Source organism: Bos mutus, chromosome 3 (genome assembly GCF_027580195.1).
Source record: "Bos mutus isolate GX-2022 chromosome 3, NWIPB_WYAK_1.1, whole genome shotgun sequence".
NCBI classification, from domain to species: domain Eukaryota; kingdom Metazoa; phylum Chordata; class Mammalia; order Artiodactyla; family Bovidae; genus Bos; species Bos mutus.
In genome coordinates, this window is record NC_091619.1 from 3,529,361 (window position 1) to 3,550,435 (window position 21,075).

Below are 21,075 nucleotides of genomic sequence, written 5' to 3' on the forward strand. Positions count from 1 at the left end.
AATAATAAAACTCTAATGGCATTCAACCAACTACATTTACTATAGTATCTGCTCCAGGACCTTTTAAAACCCACTTTCCCCGTGATATTAGCTATTTTCCTACCAGTGTCTAGAGAAACTATATTTTCTGGCTGTCCCTCCATTTGGCTTTGAAGAAAGTCTTCTGAGCATGGTAGGAGCATGCGGTCTCTTCTGAAAAATGTGCAATGAAGGAAATCCCCTCACCACTATACATGAATAACTTGCCATAAAGAAAGTACTTCCTGAGGCCACCCCCCACCCCATGTGAGTTCTGGATACTTACTCTGCCCACAGTTCTTCAGGATCCGCACCCGCTCGGACACATCTCCCAGGTAAAGGGCATTCTGATAATGGCCACTCATGTCCTTTCGTATCTCAGCTGCACCAAGACAGTAAGAGGCACTCAGTTAGGTCTTCTCTCTCAAGTTCTCTCTTGCCTCTATTTGCCGTCTTCCTCCCCACAAAGACCCCTCTTCCCATCCTTAGTTTCTGGGGTCTTACCAATCTTCATCATCTTGCGAAGTTTCTCTAGGTTGCCAGTGATAAGGTACAAGAAGGAAAGTTTGTCAAAGTTTTTGGTGCGCTGATAACACATTTCCACAATCTGGTGGTTCCCCTGTAGTAAGGCCACCTCTCCCAGCTTTTCCCAGCAGTTCTTGTCATCTAGTGCTTTGGCTGCTTCCAGAGCAATCTAAAGAATCCCCAGGATTAGAGTTAACAAGTTGGAGGTTATTATGACTGAAAACCAGAGTCTGCAGACAAAATGTCCATCTCTAAATAAATCTTCCAAGCAACTCTTTATACTTCATTCCACCTAGCTTTGCTTTCAGTAATTCTACTGAAAATTCAATCAACAAATGGGATCCCTTAGGATCCATGGATCGAAGTATCAGATCACATTATCTTCCTCCTCAGAAATTTACAACAAAATCATCTTCTAGCAGTTGCTGATTTCATACAGTCAATTGTTGCTTAGCTATCATATTTCCTATCTGCCAGGTCTGACGAACAATGTGGCTCCTCAGAAGAAGTTATGGAAGAAGGAAGTTCAGAACTATTTCCACCAACTTAAAAATAATGTTTACAGACTCTACACCTCAACATTTAGTAAGTGTTCCTTCATCCAAGCAGCCAATCGGCAAATCAATGTCAAGGAAATAATGAGATTTTTCTAATTCTATCCTATCGTGCTTCTGTTGTAAAAGTTATTGAATTCAGACTAACTCAGAATGACAACAACAGTAGAAATGCTGTGGCAGAAGCAAAAATGGGCAAATAAGCAACAGGAAGATGGCTCAACAACTTAAAAAATCCTAAAATTCATTACATTGGCTGAAGAAGCAAGCCCAGGATAATGTCTTCCCAAGGCCACCGTAACCCCCTCGCCTCCTCTGCAACAATATGGGGCTTATAACCCTACTTCTCTCACCTCAATGTTTCCACACTCCAGTGCCAGACTAAAGCGAGTTTTTTCATCCTTGACGAAATGCAGTGCCACTTCAGGATATCCCTTCTTCTGAAGATAAGCAATGATAGACTGGCCTACAAGTTTCGCATTTCTCACCATGTGTAGCACCTAGACATTTGGGGTGGGGTAGGCAGGAAATAGAGATCATTTATAGGAAAAAAGGAGCACTGCCCCTCTCAATACTCCTAATATGCTTCCTCATTTCATACCTCGTCATATTTTCTGTTGATCAGGGCCAGTTTGAACTTGAACTCGGTGGGATCAATGGTGAGCACCCGAGGACGACACTCCCTGTCCAGGCAATATACATTGTTGCCCTTCACCCGCGTGACGTAGATAGGTAAATCCAGAGTTCGGATGATCCCGTAGTCCCTGAGAATAAGAGTTGAAGAGCACAATTTTCAGCAAATGCATGGGTAAATCCAGCCTATAAGGAAGTAAGACAAGTCTAGGACCTAATCTTTTATCTTCTCATTACCCCTTTCTCAAGTGCCATTTGAACAATGGTATAGATGTGAAGTGAGTCAAAAAACAGCAGAACTAAATGCCAGACTTATTTTATTCTCTTGTGTGAAGTGGGAAAAGGTGGGGCAGATGGTATGATTTCTCTTTATAAGCTAATACTCTACAGTCTAAGAGACACAGCTATCAGAACCAGACCTGAAAGTTAAAAATCTTAAGTTCTGATATATAATCACTAGCCCGCTGCTGCTACTGCTTAGTCACTTCAGTTGTGCCCAACTCTCTGATGCTAGGGACTGTAGCCTGTCAGGCTCCTCTGTCCATGGGATTCTCTAGGGAAGAGTACTGGATTGGGTTGGCATGCCCTCCTTCAGGGGATCTTCCAGACCCAGGGATTGAACCCGGGTCTCCTGCACTGCAGGCAGATTCTTTTACCGCTGAGCCACCAGGGAAGCACCACTAGACTACTATCAACAGCTAAATCCTTCCTTATAAGCTATAAGTGAAAGTAGAAGACAGGTACGTGTGAAGACTTCTGACATACAAAGAAATGATGCAAAGCATGTAACGTTTTAAACTAAACGAAAATTAAAAGTTTACAAATGAAAACTTATGACTATAGCTAACACAATACTTGAAGGATAATTTATAGTGTTAAGTACACACATATTAGAAGAATACTCAAAAATTAATGAGCTCTATATGTTTAATATTAGGAGAAAGACTAAAAATTAATAAGTATCCATCTCAAAGACTTTATTGTTCTTTTAAAAGTTAAAACAAAGAATATACTTGGAAGGAAAAGAATAAAGCCAATAGTAGAAATTAAGAAATAGAAAACAAAAATACAATAGAGAAGTTCAAATTATTTGAAAATAGCTGAATAAACTAAAAATAAAGTGGAAAAGATTTGTGGACCTACTATGGCAACCCACTCCAACATTCTTGCCTGGAGAATTCCATGGACAGAGGAGCCTGGGGGCTATAGTCCCCAGAGTCACAAACAGTCAGACACAATTGAGAGACTAACACTTTCACTTTCTTCTACCAGATGTAAAGACTTACAAAACTATAACACTCAAGACAGTGCAGAATTCAATCGCAGATAGACAAAAGACCACAAGAAAACAGATCTTTGCATTTCTGTAAACGTGATTCATATATCACAAAGATGGCTCTGCAGAACTATGGGGAAAAGTTGGTATTTTTCAATACACGCTGCTGCTGCTGCTGCTAAGTCGATTCAATCATGTCCGACCCTTTGCGACCCCATAGACGGCAGCCCACCAGGCTCCCCCGTCCCTGGGATTCTCCAGGCAAGGACACTGGAGTGGGTTGCCATTTCCTTCTCCAATGCATGAAAGGGAAAAGTGAAAGTGAAGTCGCTCAGTCAGGTCCGACTCTTTGTGACCCCAAGGACGGCAGCCTACCAGGCTCCTCCGTCCATGGGATTTTCCAGGCAAGAGTACTGGAGTGGGGTGCCATTGCCTTCTCCCTGAGTGTCCTTATGAAAAAGTAAAGCTGAGCCCACTACACCTTATACCATATACAAAAATCAACTTCAGGTAGATTATAGACCTAGATGCAAAAGGCAAAACTATAAAGTTGTCATAGGAAAGGTAAAAGAATGTTCTTATGATCTTGGAGTCAATAAAGATTTCTTAACTAGGACACAAAACTTGATATCCATAAATGATAAGGTGCATAAACTCAACTACATTAAGAACTTCTGTTCATTAAAGGATCTCAAAAGAATAAAAAAATATGCAGCAGAATGGGAGGTGATATTAGTACTTGCAATACACTGCCGTCAAAAGGACTGATGTTCAGATAAATAAAGAACTCCTATAATAAAAGAACAAGGATAACTTATTTAAATGAAAGATAAAAGCCTTGAACAAAATTCATAAGAAAGGAAATACTGATGGATGGCTAAATAAAAAAAGTTGTCTAATCTCCTTGGGAATCAGATAATAGCAACGTAAAATTACAAAATACATCCCATATCTGCCAGTCAAAAATGAGTCTGACAAAGGCAAGTGCCCGCCAGGGTGACAAGCAAGGAAACTTTTATACAATGCTGGGGGGGCATGCAAATTGCTAAAACCACTCTTTCACATTAGTGAGCAAATGTGAAGATAAGCGTGTTCTACGAACCAGCAATTCTGCTCACGGGAAACGCCCTAGAGCAATATATGTGCATATGAACCAGAGTACATATAAGAATGTTTAAAAGAACATTGTTCCTAATAGCCAAAACCTAGAAATCGCCCAACTATTGGTCTAGTATAGAACTGATAAACTGTGCTATATTCATATAAGAGAGTATTATACAACAATGAAAACAAATAAATTAGAGCTATAACATGGATGAATCTTACAAACAATATATTGAGCAAAACAAGCAAAATATAAAATATATTCAGCATGACTTAATTAATATGAAGTTCAAAAGCAGGCAAAATTAAATCATTATTTTATTGATAAAATAATGGTGGTAAAATTGCAAAGAAAAGCAAGGAAGAAATTATCATAAAAGTCAGAATAACGTTTTCTTTGTGTGGTGAAGAGAGAGAGTTGTGATCAATAGGGACCACATGGCAAAGGGAAATGTTCTATTTCTTAACTCGGGTGGCAGTTAACACAGATGTTCATTATATAACTGTTTGCTATTTCATATATTTATAACCTATATAATTTCCTATATTTGTGTCATATTTCACACAATTTTAAAACAGCTGAAAAAAGAATGTTCTGATGCCTCCAGCACATATATGCCAAACAATGCTTTTCCATAAAGACAGTTCAAGGAGGACTTCAGTATGTCTCTTGAGACAGGATAGTGATTTTCAGAAGCCACTTTCTCCCATTCTGTATTTCAGATAATTAACTTACCCAGTGGTGACAGCATATTTGATGTGGTTGCTTGTGGTATAGATAAATACCCCACTCTCATCCCAGGCCCCACTCTTGACACGAATGTTCTCATGAATGTTACATAGAGCCTCCAGTTTGCGGTTACAGATCACAATGGCTGTAAGAGGCATAGGACATGAGTGCTCTGCTGGACAGGGTGAGTGAAGTAGGCTGGCAGGGACGGGGAGGGAGGGGCTGGTCTCAAATCAGGGTGGATATAATCAAGACTTACCATGTTTGGCCAGTAGTGCTACATGGGACATGTCTGCTGACCAGATAACATATTTCACCTTGGAAATCTTCACAGATGCCAGAGTCCTGGGATAGAGAGAAGGGCAAACATGAGTGGGTCTGATCCCCTTGTTCCAGGTTATGACTTACCGCCTCTTCATCTTCAAATTAATGTAAACCCTAATTTCTCTCTTTTTTTTTTTTTAGCATTTAATTAATTTTTTAACACCAAAAACATTTTGTACTATGGTATACCTGATTGACAATGTTGTGGCAGTTTCAAGTGAATGGCAAAGGGACTCAGCCATATATACATATGTATCCATTCTCCCCCTAATTTCTTAACACCAAATAAGCATTTTTGTATTACAGTTCGGTGACAAATATTTTGGCTCACACTGTACACTTCCACCTTCCTCAACTCCCTGACCCTCATTCCCATGTGTTATTAGGAACTTGTGTATGTCTATTTTCACCACTGCACCATAAGCTCTGTTAAGTACAGGAACTATGCCATTCATTCCTGTGATCCTATTCTAAGTCCCAAGAGCAATCTTTGTTCAGATAAATGCTCTGAAAACAAATTAACAAGCCCCTTGTAACGCTTGTTGTGTGTGTGTGTACAGGATGGAGGGTGATCACAGAGGGAAGAAACTGATGAGAAAGAGCCTTGGAATTATAGCACAAAAATTGGCCAAGCCACAAGTCAAACTCACTTGGGGAAAAAAGCTCCCACTAAAGATTTCCACCCTCCCCCACTATAAACCTGTCTGCTTAGGGATATCTGACATGTTACCGCTTCTGCTGTACATCAAAGAGCGTGATGGATTCTGCATCTCGAAGCAGGAGGTTGCCTGTGCCAGCATAAAAAATCTCATCGCAGTTAGGCACCTGTACCTTTTTGGTGATCTCATTCTTTAGATTCTTGATCAGAAGCTGAAATGAGTATAAAAGGTGGGGTTAAGAGGAATACATGTAAGACGACGACAGGTGACAATGTCCCTTAGCAATTATTCCTCAGCTTTGATAAACCATTTGTTTTCTTTTTCTGGCTGTCCAGGTCAATCACCACTACATGTAGACCACTCTAGCTAAGATCCTCTTGATAGGGTCTTAATAGCCCTTCTTTTTCTTCAATTGAAATATCCTAAGTCTAACTAAAATCTGAATTCCTTAATCAACCAGAGAGAGAACAGAGCACTTCTGGGGCTTAAATTTTTGTTAAATATTTTCTTGAGAGAGCTTTGCTTAACTCTTTTAGAATCCATTATATTTTAAATACCAATGGATGTAGTAGGATAAGGCAGAGGATCTACTCCTTATCCAGCTCACCTATTTGGGGCGGGGGGGTGGGGCAGGGGGACAGGCCCAAGCTGCACGGCTTGCGGGATCTTAGTTCTCTGACCAGGGACTGAACTCTGGCCCCGGCAGTAAAAGCACTAAGTCCTAACCACTGGGACTTACCAGCTCACCTATTTCAAATTTGATGTTTCTTTGGCCCCTGTGTTATCAAGAGTGAGTTTAGCTTGGTTCTTAAGCCCAGAGCCACAGTGATCCTCCACCCAATCAAATCAATTTTAAGGCCTTTTTTTCCCCAAGGGGTGTGGGGTAGAACTAAGGAGAAAGAGGGTTTCCCTGGTGGCTCAGACGGTAAAGAATCTGCCTGCAGTACAGAAGACCTGGGTTCAATCCCTGGGTCGGGAAGATCCCCTGGAGAAGGGAAAGGTTACCTACTCCTACTTCTTCTTGCTTGGAGAATCCCATGGACAGAGATGCCTGGCAGGCTGCAGTGCGTGGGGTCGCAAAGGGGACTAACGCTTTGTTGTGTCCGTGGGGACACAACCAAGGGACTAACACTTTCACTTTTTTTAGGAGAAAGAAGCCAATACACAGGAAAACAGCTGCCCAAGGGAGAATAAGAGAAAAATCATGCTCTTCATTTTGCAATACAGAGGTCAATGCCACCACACTCCCCAAATTAATTTCCCTTTTTAGTCTTAACTCACCGAATGCATCCGATCTAGGACAGCAAACCGATTTCGAGCAACCCAAACAGCTGTCAGGCCTGAGGATCGTTTCCCTTCAGGAGCTAAGAAGAACAAAACCAAAGGGCAGGAGCATGTGGTAAGCTACTGGCAGGTGACACAGTCAGGTGCCATGAAGCTGCCAGTCTTGCTGGCTGCCATGCTGGCTTTGCCAGTTCAGCTGCTTCCTAACTAATTCAGCCATAACCTGAGGCTATTGTCAGGGACTTTTCCCCACCAGTCCCCTCCAAACTCCAACCTCTACCCCTGCCAAGCCTCTTTTCTCTAGGCCAAGTGATTTGAGCCAACACCATATACTGGCAGAGAAGGACCACCCATCTTGGGAGACAGCACACTCCATCAAGTTAACGAGCAGGGCCTCTCTGGCCAAGCTGTGGCACAAAGCAAGCAGCCTGTGAGTATCTTGGACCTCCTGTCTCAACAAGCTAGAGGAGAGACACAGCTCTCTCTCCAGGACCCAGCTGCTCTGCTGCTTTTAACATGCAAATACAGACCTCCTAGTAGAGCAGGGTGGGGCACAGAGTTCCTAACTAAATCCAGGCAGTTCTATGCTGGGCAGAATTTTGCACCAAGTTGTTGCTCCATTAATGTCAATCAATCATTCTTAATACCGGAAGAAAGTTACAAAATGCTTCTCAGTTTCCAAGTATTTCACTGACTAATTAGAATTCTAAATAGGCACTCCACCCTCTGGGAAACTTCAAAGGGGATACACAGAAGGATGCACTAAATACTCTTATCTATCAGTATCAGCAGGACGCTGGACAATACACACTGGCCAGCCTTGCCAGGCCACCCCTTGACAACCAGAGGTCTCAGGCAATTTTAACAAAATTAATTATTATCACAACCAACAGTCCCATTTTCCAGGGGCTGGAGAACCACATTATTCCAGCTTTTGCTCTTTCTCTTCCTCTGTGTTCCCTATCATTGGACTCTATCTTTATTCCTTTAATAATTATCATCTCCCTCATAAAATGGAAAGGAGAAAATAAAAGTGGTTATAAGAGAAAGCAAAAATATTTTAGACTCTATTAACTGTAAACAGATGGGGAAAGGAAGCAAGGGGATGGATAAGCAGGGACTAGATAAAAAAAATTGGTCAGAAATGGCTCAACTGATTAATTTATAAGGGAGACTTTTCATTTATGGATACCAAAGACATATAGGTTTTCTCTTCTCACCATGACCACACTTACAGAACAGTGATCATATTAGCAGCAATAATGACACAGGAGCACCCACAATAGGGCAGAACTAGCAAAGTATCTCTCAGACTCTGTTGATGGGGTCTAAAATATCATGGAAGTATGCTGTTAAGAGTAGGGACCTGAGGTACAAGCCTCTGACCTACAAATCAGCTGGAGGAAGTACACTAAAGGAGACTCCAATCTATTCTGAGAATGTTTTGTCAGCAAGTGCTAATGGTAAGGACATTAACAAGGGATGGTGGTGATGGAAGAGGTAGGCAGGGTCTCAGCTGGATCCTGGGATCCCTGGTGGGGTGTGGGGCTGTTAACAGCCTCATCGTTTTGACATGCAAAAGAAAGCAAATCGGATCTGGATATGGATGGGAGAGCATAAATCCCTAGTCCCAGGATGAGACATTGCAAGATTGGAACCACATTTTTAAATAAATGAAACTACCAGGGTGAAAGTCATATCAGCTGACAATAAACTAGGATAACATGCTGTGCTGAAAGAGAAAACGGAGAGTGTCTAATAACCAAATTATAAAATATATATATCTAGCTGGAGTAATAAAATGGAGGAGGAACATGAATATTTCACACCATGGTCGCCTCTGATGCAATTGGCAGCAGCACCTGCCAACGACATGAGTGATGTGGCCATGGCCTGGGGATGGAATGAAAAACTTGAAGAGAAGAGATGATTCGGGTGAGGAGAGCTAGGAGCAGAGCTGGGAACACAAAGAGAATGCCTACCATCAGGATTCTGGGAGTCAGCATCCTTGGGGATGGTATACAAGTCATAGGTACTATTTTCTAAATTGCTGGCTCTCTGTAGAGGAATGGGAGAAATTAAATTGTTAGTAGGAGTCCCCAAGACACCAGTTTACTCTGACATAGAAAACAGTATCATTACACAGATAGCAATCTGAAACTATACTCTTCACACTCTTCACTCAGAGGACATTTGGATGCTTCTACAGCTAAAAATTATAGGGCTCTTTGCCAGAGAACTCAGCATTCACATAAGTTTTGTTGCTGTTGTTGGAGTCGCTAAGTCATGTCCAATTCTTCGCAACTTTTCCTTTTATCTTCCAAAGACATAATTTCTGAATGAAAGCAAGGACTGCTCTCTATTCCACAAATTAACAGATTAAGAAACCAATATTCCAATGCCCCACCTGAGTAAACTCATCAACTTAAAGTCTGTTTGAAGGAAAAAAAAAAGACATTAAAGAAAATTGCCAGGAGGAAAATATGGGACAGTTAAGATATTGAAAAAGGACTGGGATCAGAAACTAGAAGTCCTATTGGGAAAAATAAGTTTTCATTCTTCTGATTTGGCAACCAGGGCAATAAAATTAGGATGTTGTTTCCTTTTTTAAAAAATTGTATGGCAAGAAATGAGGCCCCAAGATAACAATAACGAAAGGAATGCCTCTCAAAATCAGCTCTACTATTTTCACCCAAATAGAGAGATCAAGATAAGCATCTCCTTTGCATAGGATACAGTCCCAAACATACTTTCAAATTACTTTTAGTGATTTGGGTGATTTGACTTGATGCTCCATTAAGTTTAGAAGTTGTCAGCCTTATGACAGATATAAGTACACAAACCCTGAACATGAGAACAGAAGTCTACCTGGTTTGAGCCTTTGTTTACTATTTCAGCTGTCTCAAAATGACCATTAAATAGTTTCTAAGAAGCCATCAGAGATCCTCTACGGGTATGAAACAGACCTATGGGAAATGAGGAAATGCCAGGAGGTTTACTTACTGTACACAGTAGGACTGCGTTTTCTGCTGGATTGTACGACATACTGAACACTGGAAACTTGGAACCACTAGAGATATGTATACCAAGAAAAGAGAAATTTAGGAAAGAGATATAATGAAAACAGGAAAAAAGGAATTACTCCTGTACTTCCTTCTTATTTAATCTTTACACATATACTTATCACTTTTATAATCAAGAATAAAAAATTAATGAATAATGCATCTATTTCTTCCTTCCTTTAAGACTTAGGGACTCCCCTATTTCAGCTTTGAGTGAAGTGTTTTTAAAAAGCTCACCTAGTACAAGTCTACTTATTCAACAGAAGGTATGGTGAGCACTCACTGTAGTGAGTGAGACTGGTTCTTCCTGGGTACAAATTCCTACACATAATTGCAGTGGACACCACAGAGTAACATGATGTGATTTGCTTCGGGCTAGTTTCTCCTGTCCCTTGGAGTATTAACATAAACCCATCTTTTTATTGTAGTAATGCTGGAGGGTGACTGTCAAACCCTTATGCCAAAGCTTGCTACCATGAATGTTTCAGCATGCTAATACAGCTGGCTTTCCAAGAGGATAGCTCCTTTTCCCAGGCACCCCAGAGGTTATTGTATCTTCAGAGTTAAGAGTTTCCAGAGACATATATTCTGGTTTAGAGTTGTGTGCATTTTGCTGAAAAGCAAAGAAAGAGTTATAGAAAAGAAATGCCAAATAAAGGCAAACAGGTCTGTCACCAAGTTGGGCTACTCTCAACCAGGAAACTTTCTCCAGTTTTCAAGACACCTGCCAAATTGGCTGTATGATTTCCTTTCCTCAGGATCTCTAACATTCTTAACAGGGGCACTCCCATTCGTCTCATGACCTTGCCCAACATGCTCCTGGGGATTCTATCTGTGACAGGAGATGAGATCCAAAATGTTGTTAAAAGAACAAGAGTCCAGTTTGCAGGTACTGTATCATGGTAACAGATGAGACAATTTGGAGGGAAGAAATTAGTCTAATTTACCTCCGCAACTGCATCACAGCTACATCTTTGGAGCTGTTGAAATCCAACTGACGTAAGAATCGGTCCTTGACATAATGGAGCATATTGCCATGAACAGCATAGGCTGGCCGTTCTCGTTCCAGTTTAAATACAATCATGCCACCATCATGGCCTGGGCCACAGGGAAAGGGAGGAAGAATTAGTTGCAGGTAAGAAAGAAAACTGGAAACAGCAGATACATGAAGATAATGACTGTGTATGTATGCTACAAACAAAGTTAAGACATTTAAATGCAATCTTTATTTGTCTGAATGCCCACAATTCTTGGAATCTTTATTCAAGTGAACACCTGTAAATCCTTCCCCAATACTCACTCTATCATACTGGCACATTAGACAAGTCCTCCTTCGTGTTCTAACAGCCCGTACAAACCTCCATCATAGCACTTATCTTGCACTGTAATTGTTTAGGTATATCACCCCCACTATACACTGAGCTCCCTGAAAGCATAAATTACAATAATTTCCATCATTCCCCAGTCACTATCATATAATAAACATAAAAGGTATGTGCTGAATAAATGAATATTAGTTTAAAAAGACTTCCTGATTCTGTTTTTTAAAAATGTTTCACTTTTCTCTACCAGCATTATCCATCCTTCAGAAAAACTTTCAGTCTTTGTCCTCCAAGTGTGCACTCCACACATAAACCAGATCATGTCACTCCCCTACCCAATACCTTCCAATGGCTTTCCATTTATTCAGGATAAAATCTTAAATTCGAATGGCCTACAAGGCAAAGTCCATTCTGCTTTGGTCTTACCTTCTATTACTTCACCTATTATTGGCCACTGTGATGTTCGTCAACATGTTAAACATCTCTCACATCATGGTCTTTGTATTTGCTGTTCCTATTGTCAATGCATATGTGATTCCTCTTCACTTTTTCAAAGCGGCAGTCCCACACTCTTCCCTCTCTATCCCACCTACTTTTGCTTAACTCTCCTTTAAAGCAGTTTTCACCATACAATGTTTCACATATTCATTGTTTTATGGGTCTATTTCCCTTCACTACAAACAAAAATTCCAGGGCCTCAGGCACAGCGCTCCCCAGGGACTGCCCCAGGCCCATTTCCAGCCCCAGCCACCCCACCAAGATGCCACCGGCCCACACTCCCCAGGGCCTACGCCTGCCCATGTGCACTCCAGCTCCAGCCAGCCTGCCAAAGCACCAGGTGCAGTCTACACAGGAGATGCTCTCACACAAGGCCACTCTGTGAAGACCAGGAGAGGTAGCTGTTTTGCTTAAATCCACAGAAACAAATGCCAAAAGTCATTCAAAATGAAGAGACAAGATGTTCCATACAAAACAAGCCCAGAAAAAACCCTAATGAAAGAGGTAAGTAATTCACCTGCTAAAGAGTTCAAAGAAGCAATCATAATAATGCCCACCAAACTTGAGAGAAGAACGGAAGAACTCAGTGATAACTTCAACAAAGAAAATATAAGAAAACCAATCACAAGTGAAGAATACAATAACTGAAAAATTATGCTAGAGAGAATCAACAAATTAGATGAAATAGAAGAACAGATATGCGATCTGTAAGACAGAAGAGTGGAAATCAATCGGAACAGCAAAAAAAATTTTTTTAAGTGAGGAGACTTAAGGGACTTCTGGGACAACATCAAACATATTAACTTTTGCATTATAGGATTCCCAAAGGAGAGAAAGGAACAGAAAATTTATTTGAATAATAATGACTGAAAATTTCCCTAACCTGCAGAAATATATATCAAGGACCAGGAAGCAGAGATTCCCAAATAAGATGAACCCAAAGAGATCTTCACCATGACGTATTTTAATTAAAATGGCAAGAGTTAAAGAGAGAATCTCAAAGGCTGCAAGAGAAAAACAATCACATACAAGAAAAATCCTGTAAGACTATCAGCTGATTTTACAGGCCAAAAAGAAATGGCACGATACATTTAAAGGAAAAGACATACTACTTATCCAGCAAAGCTATCATTCAGAATTGGAGAGTTTCTCAGACGAGCGAAACCTTAACAGAATTCATCACAACTAAAGCAGCCTTGTAAGAAATGTCAAGGCCTCCTTTAAGCAGAAAAGGCCACAACTAGGAACAAGAAAATACATGAAAGGAAAAATCTCACTAGTAAAAGCAAACACATAGTAAAAGCAGTGGATCAACCACTTAAAAAGCTAATATGAAGGTTAAAGACAGGGAGAACAGATGACCCTTAAACAATACAGGTTTTAACTGCACTGGCTCACTTATATGCAGTTCTCTTTCACCAAGTATGTATGATAATACTACATAATCCATGGTTGGTTGAATCTTCAAATATGGAACAACACATCCAGAGATTCAACTTTAAACTTATACACAGGTTTTAGATTGCACAGACGGTCAGTGCCCCCAGTTTCCACACTGTTAAATGGTCAGGTGTAGTACAATCAACTATAATAAATAGATAAGGGAGGGCCTTCCCTGTGTGGTCCAGTGGTTAAGAATCTGCCTTCTACTGCAGGGGATGTGGGTTCAATCCCTGGTCAGAGAGCTAAGATGCCACATGCAGGGTGTGAGATCTAAGCCCCCAAGCCACAACTACTGAACCTGAATATCACAAGTAGAGAGAAGCCTGCACACTGCAACGAAAGATCCTGTGTGCTGCAACTAAGTCCCAACACAGCAATAAATAAATAAAAATTTAAAAAAAATAGTTAAGGGATACACAAAATAAAAATATGACATCAAAAACAAATGAGGTGTGTGTTAAAAATGGAGCGCTTCTAGAATCTCTTTGAACTTAAGTGACTATCAGCTTAAAATAGACATATATATACAGTTCAATATATATGAACCTTATGGTAACAACAAACAATGGACAGACAAAAAATAAAGAGAAAATCCACATGTACTAACACTAAAGGAATCCATCAAACTGCAAGGGAAGAAACCAAGAGAACAAGACAGAAACAGAGAAGAACTACAAAAACAACCAGAAAAAAATTAGCATAATGTCAATAAGCACATGCCATGCTGTGCTCTGCTAAGTCACTTCAGTCGTGTCTAACTCTTTGCGATACTATGGCCTATAGCTCTCCAGTCTCCTCCTCTGTCCATGACATTCTCCAGGCAACTGGAGTGGACTGCTATGCCCTCCTCCAATAAGCAAATGGTTATCAATAATTATTTTAAATGTAAATGGACTGAATGTGTCAACCAAAAGACTTAGGGTGGCTGAATGGATTAAAAAAAAAAATGAGATCTATCTATATGCTGCCTACAAGAGACTCACTTTAGATTTAAAGACACACAGACTGAAAGTGAAGGAATGGAAAAAGATATTTCATGCAAATGTAAGAGAAAAGAAAATTGGGACATTTCTTATATTAGACAAAATAGATTTCAAAACAAAGATCATATCAAAAGACAAAGGGCATTACATAATGATAAAGGGGTCAATCCAACAAGAGGATATAATATTCGCAAACATTTAACCACACAACACAGGAAAACCTAAATATATAAAGCAAACATTAATAGAAATAAAGGGAGAAACTGACATAAAGGGAGAAACTGACAACACAATAATAGTGAAGGACATTATATTCTACCAACATCAATGAACAGGTCACATACAGACAGAAAATCAATAGGGAAACACTGATCTTAAATGACACATTCCCAGACAGAATTAATAGAGAACATTCCATCCAAAAGCAACAGAATACATTCTTTTCCATCTGGGAGTTGGTGATGGACAGGGAAGCCTGGCATGCTGCAGTCCACGGGGTTGCAAAGAGTCGGACATGACTAAGCGACTGAACTGAACATTTTTTTCAAGTGCACACTGAACATTCTCCAGGACAGATCACAAGCTAGGCCACAAAACAAGGCTTAATACATTTAAGACTGAAATAATTTCAAGTGACTTATTCAACCATAAAAGTATGAATCTAGAAATCAACTAGAAGAAGAAATCTAGATAAAACACAAACACATAGAGACTAAACTATAAGCTACAAACAACAGGTAGGTCAACAAAAATAACAAAGAAGAAATAAATACCTGGAAAAAGATGAAAATGGAAACAAAATCTATAGGACACAGCAAAAGCGGCTCTAAGAGGAAGTTCACAGTGAAAGAGGTTTATTTCCAAGAAACGAGAAAAATCTCAAGCAATCTAAATATATTAAAAAACCCAGAAAATGAAGAATGAGCAAAGGTCAGTGAGTATGAAGAAGAAACGATAAAGATTAGAGCAGAAATAAATAGAAACCAAAAAAAAAGGAAGGAAAAAAATTAAGAATTGGCTCTCTGAAAGATAAAATCTACAAACTCTTAGCCAGACTCATCACAAAAAAAGAAAGCCCAAATAAAATTAGAAAGAGGAAAAATTACAACTGATACCACAGAAATACAAAGGATTATAAGAGAATACCACAATGATATGCCAACAAATTAGACAACCTAGAAAAAAAAGGATAAATTCCTAGAAACATACAATCTTCCAAGACTGAGTCATGTAGAAACAGAAAACCTGAATAGACCAAATACTACTAACAAAATTGAATCAGTAATCCACAAACTCCCCAAAAACAAAAGTCCAGGTCCAGATGATTTCACTGGTAAATTCTACCAACATTGAGAGTTAATACCTATCCTTCTTAAATTATTCCAAAGACTGAAGTGGAAAGAACACTTTCTAACTCATTTAATGAGTAAAACATTGCTTTGATACTAAAAAGCTGACAAAGACCATAAGAAGCCAAAAACAGGCCAATATCCTTGATGAGCATAGATGCAAAAATCCTTAACAAAATATTAACAAACCAAATACAATATATTAAATTATTATAACTCAAAAAGTTCCATAAACTAAGGGACATTGTTTTATACACTGCTAGAATACCAGCACCCAGACTAGGGCTGATACTCAGTATGCATCTGCTAAATTGATGAGTAACACTCAGCTTCTAGCTCCTCAGCCTGAGAACCTCAAGTGTCCGGTATTAGTCTCTAAGTCTCCTAATCAAAAAGGAACTAAGGAACTAATCAAGAAGAATGGGCTGTAGGAGAATTCCCTGGCAGTCCAGTAGTTAGGACCCAGTGTTTTCACTGCCAAGGGCCCAGGTTCAATCCCTGGTCAGGAAACTAAGATCCCACAAGCCACATGGTGTGCCCACCCCCTCACCCCCCGCCCTGCATAAAAAAAAAAAGAGAGAGAGAATGGGCTTCATTATTAAATGAATTTTGGAGGAAAAAGAACACTGTGCCAAGAAGATACAGGGGGGAAAAGGAGAAAAGCTTCAACTACATGGCTCTTAGACTTTTACTTTGCCTTGTCATCCTACTATATACTTACTGGAGACAAAGTTAATGGAGAATCACTCTCAAGTCTTAAAAACTGAACCAAAGGGAAAAAGAGAAGAAATGGCCCTTACCTGCTGCAAAGAGGTTAAGGTTAGGGTGGGCAGCTAAGACCCAGAAACGATCATGGTCCCTGCGGAATGTCTGAACTCCAGTGCTAGGAAAGCAAAAGGTATACAAAGAAAAATATTAATTTCCAAGAAAACTTCAGCCTATCACATACAAGAGTATTGAGCTGTAGGCCAACACACTGATAAAAAGTAAACCAAGTACAGTGAAGGGACACATTTTAAATAAAGACAGCCACAAATTCTACCAAAGAACAGAAAGAGGACTTTAAACCGACTCTATTGCTTTGGTATTAAGACTTCCCCACTCATCATAATTTTCTACCATACTGTTTTCATTTAATATTCCTTATTTCTGTAGCTACAGAAGAAACTGCTTAAATATAAAGCAGAAAAAGAACACAAGCAGAAATTTCTATTTGATGGAAAATTTGTAAATGATGGCTAATCTCTGGGTCCCTTTGAAAGGTTGTTGTTGAATCACACAAAGACACCAGGATTTTTGGCCCCCGGAGGAGAAGAATTCAATCTGGGGCCAGAAACGAGGCTTGATTGCTCAGAGCTTTTGTGTAATAAAGTTTTAATAAAGTATAAAGGAGATAGAGAAAGCTTTTGACATAGGCATCAGAAGGGGGCAGAAAGAGTACCCCCCTGTTAGTCTTCAGCTGGATGTTATAACACTAGCAGTCTGTTAGTAAAAGAAAGGAATGTCTTAAAACTCAGAATCGCACCAGGCCCCTCACCCATAAGATGCATTTTGGGATAATCTTGGCACCAAATGGTTCATCCTAGGCCATAAAATGATTAACTTGAATCTTGTAGAAGGACAGGTTACCATACAGATAGTTTCATTTACATAGATTAGGGCAACAATATCTGAGTATAACATACTGGTTTGTCAAGTAGGTTCTGAGCTATTAGGCAGGACCAACTTGAAGACAGAGTTTGGGGTAAATGTATAGTATATTAGCATAACTTAAGACAAACACTTCCATAAAAAATGCATTGGTTATCTCAAGGTTTGGGAATAGTTAACTTCAGGTGAAACCAGGTGTCATTATGGCAACACAGTATTTTAAGAGAAATCTCCTTTTAAATTTGCATAGAGAAGGAAAAAAATATCGCTAGTTTGTTTCCTCCTGCAGCTTAAGAGAGATAAAAATGTCTGACACTTGCAGGCTATTTGCTCTGTTTGGAGACCCCTGGCCTTCCTGCCTGTTACCCTCTCACCTTCAAGTTTTCATAAAATATAATTGATTTTTCTATATGCAGAGGATGATAAGAAACAAAAATTATTAATCTGATTTTTTAAAAGAACAGAGTAAAAGAGAGAAAGGGGCTTTCTCCTGGGTTTGGTCACACACCACTGTAACCCCCTTACCGCTTAGACATGTCCCAGACTCGGATACTCTTGTCCTCAGAATTGCTGAGGATCAACTCTTGACGAGGGTGGAAGACAGCACAAGATACATTGTTGTAATGGCCTCGGCAGGTATCAACTTCCCATGCTTTTGATTCTGAAAGACAAAAAAGAATTAGGTCACCACAATTCCCTACTACTGTAAGTTTGGGATTTTGAATTATGACATCCTTTAACCAAATGCTGCTGTTGCTAAGTCACTTCAGTCGTGTCCGACTCTGTGCGACCCCATAGACGGCAGCCCACCAGGCTCCCCCATCCCTGGGATTCTCCAGGCAAGAACACTGGAGTGGGTTGCCATTTCCTTCTCCAATGCATGAAAGTGAAAAGTGAAAGTGAAGTCGCTCAGTCGTGTTCGACTCTTAGCGACCCCATGGACTGCAGCCTACCAGGCTCCTCCATCCGTGGGATTTTCCAGGCAAGAGTACTGGAGTGGGGTGCCAACCAAATGCTAGATACTACAAAATCTTAAGTAGTATCCCACTTCTTTCTAATAGGTCAATTTCCTTCATTTATGACTCTGAATCTAAGTATTTCTTTATTTCATAAAGAAGATGAACTATAGCACCTCTTCTCTGTCATTCTTCATCTCCTTACCCTGCCTTGTCACTAGCTGCCATTATAAAAGCTTCATACGGCAGGAATTTTATCTGGTTTAGTCATCACTGTATCTTCAGAGCCTTGAACAATGGTTAATACAAAGTAGGTACTCAATAAATAGCTGTTGGATAAATGGAATTCTTTATTAAAATTACGTTCATACTCCTCCAAATCAGGATACCATCAAATGAAAAAAAGGGAATAGAGCAACTGTCATGTTCCCAGGATAAGCCTAACAACCTAAGGTAGAAAAATGGGTCACTAAATCCAGAACACCTGACTTTTTCAGCTTGCTGGTCAGCAGCCAATATTTTAGGTATGATAACACTGTTACCTCACTCACCATTCATACGCCAGATCTTCACTTGACGGTCATCTGCCCCAGATACAATGAGTGGCATAGTAGGGTGAAATGCAGCCCAGTTAACTCCACGATCATGACCCTGTACCAAAAAAAAAGTGGTTTGCAAAACCAAAAAAAGTGATTCTTCATATCCATTACTCAAAGCAATGGACCAGTGGACCATGCTCATGGTCATAAAAAATGTCTCTGATTTTCACTCCATGTGAAAAAGACTCAAGGGACCGCTGCTGTAAGATTTGACCATGAGTCACTAACTACATCAGTCTATCCAATAGTATTCCCAAACTCTCATGGGAATTCCCAAATCCCTTCTCCTCTAAATTCAGCTTCATTTGCATTTGGGATATACTGTCTTGCTTTGTTTCTGGCCAATTATATTGTATTTTCCAACCAGCTATTAGCATCTCAAAAATAAAGACCAATTTAATAACTTAATGAAGAAATTCTCAAAGTGTGGTCAAGAAACTCTATCCCCAAGAACTTTTTAGGAAACCCCAGCAATGTTAAAAATTACTTTCATAATAATACTAAAATGCTATATACCCTTTTCACTCTTATTCTCCCATGAGTATAGAGTTTTACAGAGGTTACATGACATGTGATGATGTCATTGCTTTGATGGCTAATAGACTATATCCTTATATATCTCACATTTTTAAAAGTTCTTGGTTTCAATTTCAAATATGGTAAAAACTGACAGATATAATGCACATAAAAACTCTCTGGGGTCCTCAATAAGTTTTAAGAGTATAAAAAGGTTCTCAGACCAAAAAGTTTAAGAACTGCTGATTTTAAGATATCTTTTATAAGATATCTTATAAACCTATTTATAAGTTTATACTCTGTATCTGAATCACAGATAAAGTAGTGTCAAATTAGCAGTATTTTTGAGGTACCATACTGTGGTGAAAAACACCTGGGTTCTGGAGTCAGACAGACACAAATTCAAAATTCAAAAATTCAAAATTCAGTTCTTCAATTTACTAGACACGTGTGTGTGTGTGTGTGTGTGAGTCACTCAGTTGTGTCCGACTCTTTGCAACCCCATGGACTGTAGCCTGCCAGGTTCCTCTGTCCATGAAATTCTCCAGGCAAGATTACTTGAATGGGTTGCCATTTCCTTCTTCAAGACACAAGTAGATTTTGGTAAATAACTTACTTTCTCTAAACCTCAAATTTTTCATCTGCAAAAGGCAGTTAATAGTATCTCTACCTGCAGACAGCTGTAAAGATTAGATACTTTAAAAAATCTAGTTTCTTTCCCTTATGCCTTTCTATTTTCCCACCATGCAAACAAGTTACTTACACATGGCTGGTTCTCAATAACTTTGATTAACTATCCTCCCCTTTCCCCAGAGGCTTCACAATGGACTCTGCTTTGGGATGGTGATGGAGCCTATGCCAGCTTTCTCCCTCTCTCCCCAGTGGGTTTAAAAGGTAACATGATTCTCGCTCAGGTAGCACTTAAACTTCAATTGCCTACTGGCTCACCTACCATTCTATTTTCAGTGCCTCAAATGGCACCTGGCACTCAATAAGCCCTGCATAAGCTTTGGTGAAGGAATGAACGCATGAACAGCACACTGTCACTGCTTCCCTGGAGAAGAGCCCATATCCAGCCACTGGCTAGAGAGATAAGTACCTCTAGTACATGCTTCACCACTGCATCCGTAGTTCCAAACAGATCAACCCCCGTAATTCCTCTCACATCCGACTCCACTGCACCAGGGGACAGGTTTTTTTTCCTTAGACCTTTGAAGGGGTGAGGAGTGGGATGAAAGATGTAAACATAATGTTACCAAAAAGAGCACAGTAATTGAAGCACCCAAAGGTACAGTGATACACCAAAATTAAGGAAAAAGAAGGGAAAAAGAAATTTAAGGAGACTGAAGAAAGATGCAAGAGCTCTTATGTATCTCAAATATAAAACAGTTTATTTGGTGGATGATATTGTAAAACTATAAACTGCAAAAAGTGTACTCTTATTTCCTTCTTGACTCTTGGGCAATGGACAAAATGATTAAAACTCTCATTATTCCTTTAAACACTTGCTCAAGAGACTGGTTATAGATCTGAATATATGTATTTTGTTATTAAAATTTTCAGAGGCTACAGGGAGAAATCAGCCTGTAA

At 39.7% G+C, this 21,075-nt stretch overlaps 1 protein-coding gene across 2 annotated transcripts in view; it reads right to left on the minus strand.

Annotated features, from left to right (window-relative positions):
• Nucleotides 1-21,075, minus strand: part of COPA (COPI coat complex subunit alpha) — a 44,034-nt gene that overhangs the window by 7,781 nt on the left and 15,178 nt on the right. Inside the window, exons 7-21 of one of the 2 annotated variants that reach the window (XM_070366017.1) lie at nucleotides 20,585-20,694; nucleotides 18,922-19,021; nucleotides 17,940-18,075; nucleotides 16,565-16,647; nucleotides 11,117-11,267; nucleotides 10,111-10,177; nucleotides 9,090-9,165; nucleotides 7,105-7,187; nucleotides 5,895-6,034; nucleotides 5,100-5,185; nucleotides 4,847-4,985; nucleotides 1,699-1,861; nucleotides 1,451-1,597; nucleotides 523-712; nucleotides 305-400 (exon numbers count right to left, since the gene is read on the minus strand). In XM_070366017.1, coding sequence (XP_070222118.1) covers nucleotides 305-400; nucleotides 523-712; nucleotides 1,451-1,597; nucleotides 1,699-1,861; nucleotides 4,847-4,985; nucleotides 5,100-5,185; nucleotides 5,895-6,034; nucleotides 7,105-7,187; nucleotides 9,090-9,165; nucleotides 10,111-10,177; nucleotides 11,117-11,267; nucleotides 16,565-16,647; nucleotides 17,940-18,075; nucleotides 18,922-19,021; nucleotides 20,585-20,694 — 1,767 coding nt within the window. Of the gene's footprint in view, nucleotides 1-304; nucleotides 401-522; nucleotides 713-1,450; nucleotides 1,598-1,698; nucleotides 1,862-4,846; nucleotides 5,013-5,099; nucleotides 5,186-5,894; nucleotides 6,035-7,104; nucleotides 7,188-9,089; nucleotides 9,166-10,110; nucleotides 10,178-11,116; nucleotides 11,268-16,564; nucleotides 16,648-17,939; nucleotides 18,076-18,921; nucleotides 19,022-20,584; nucleotides 20,695-21,075 lie in introns of both variants that reach the window. The other variant, XM_070366012.1, reaches the window with a different exon arrangement.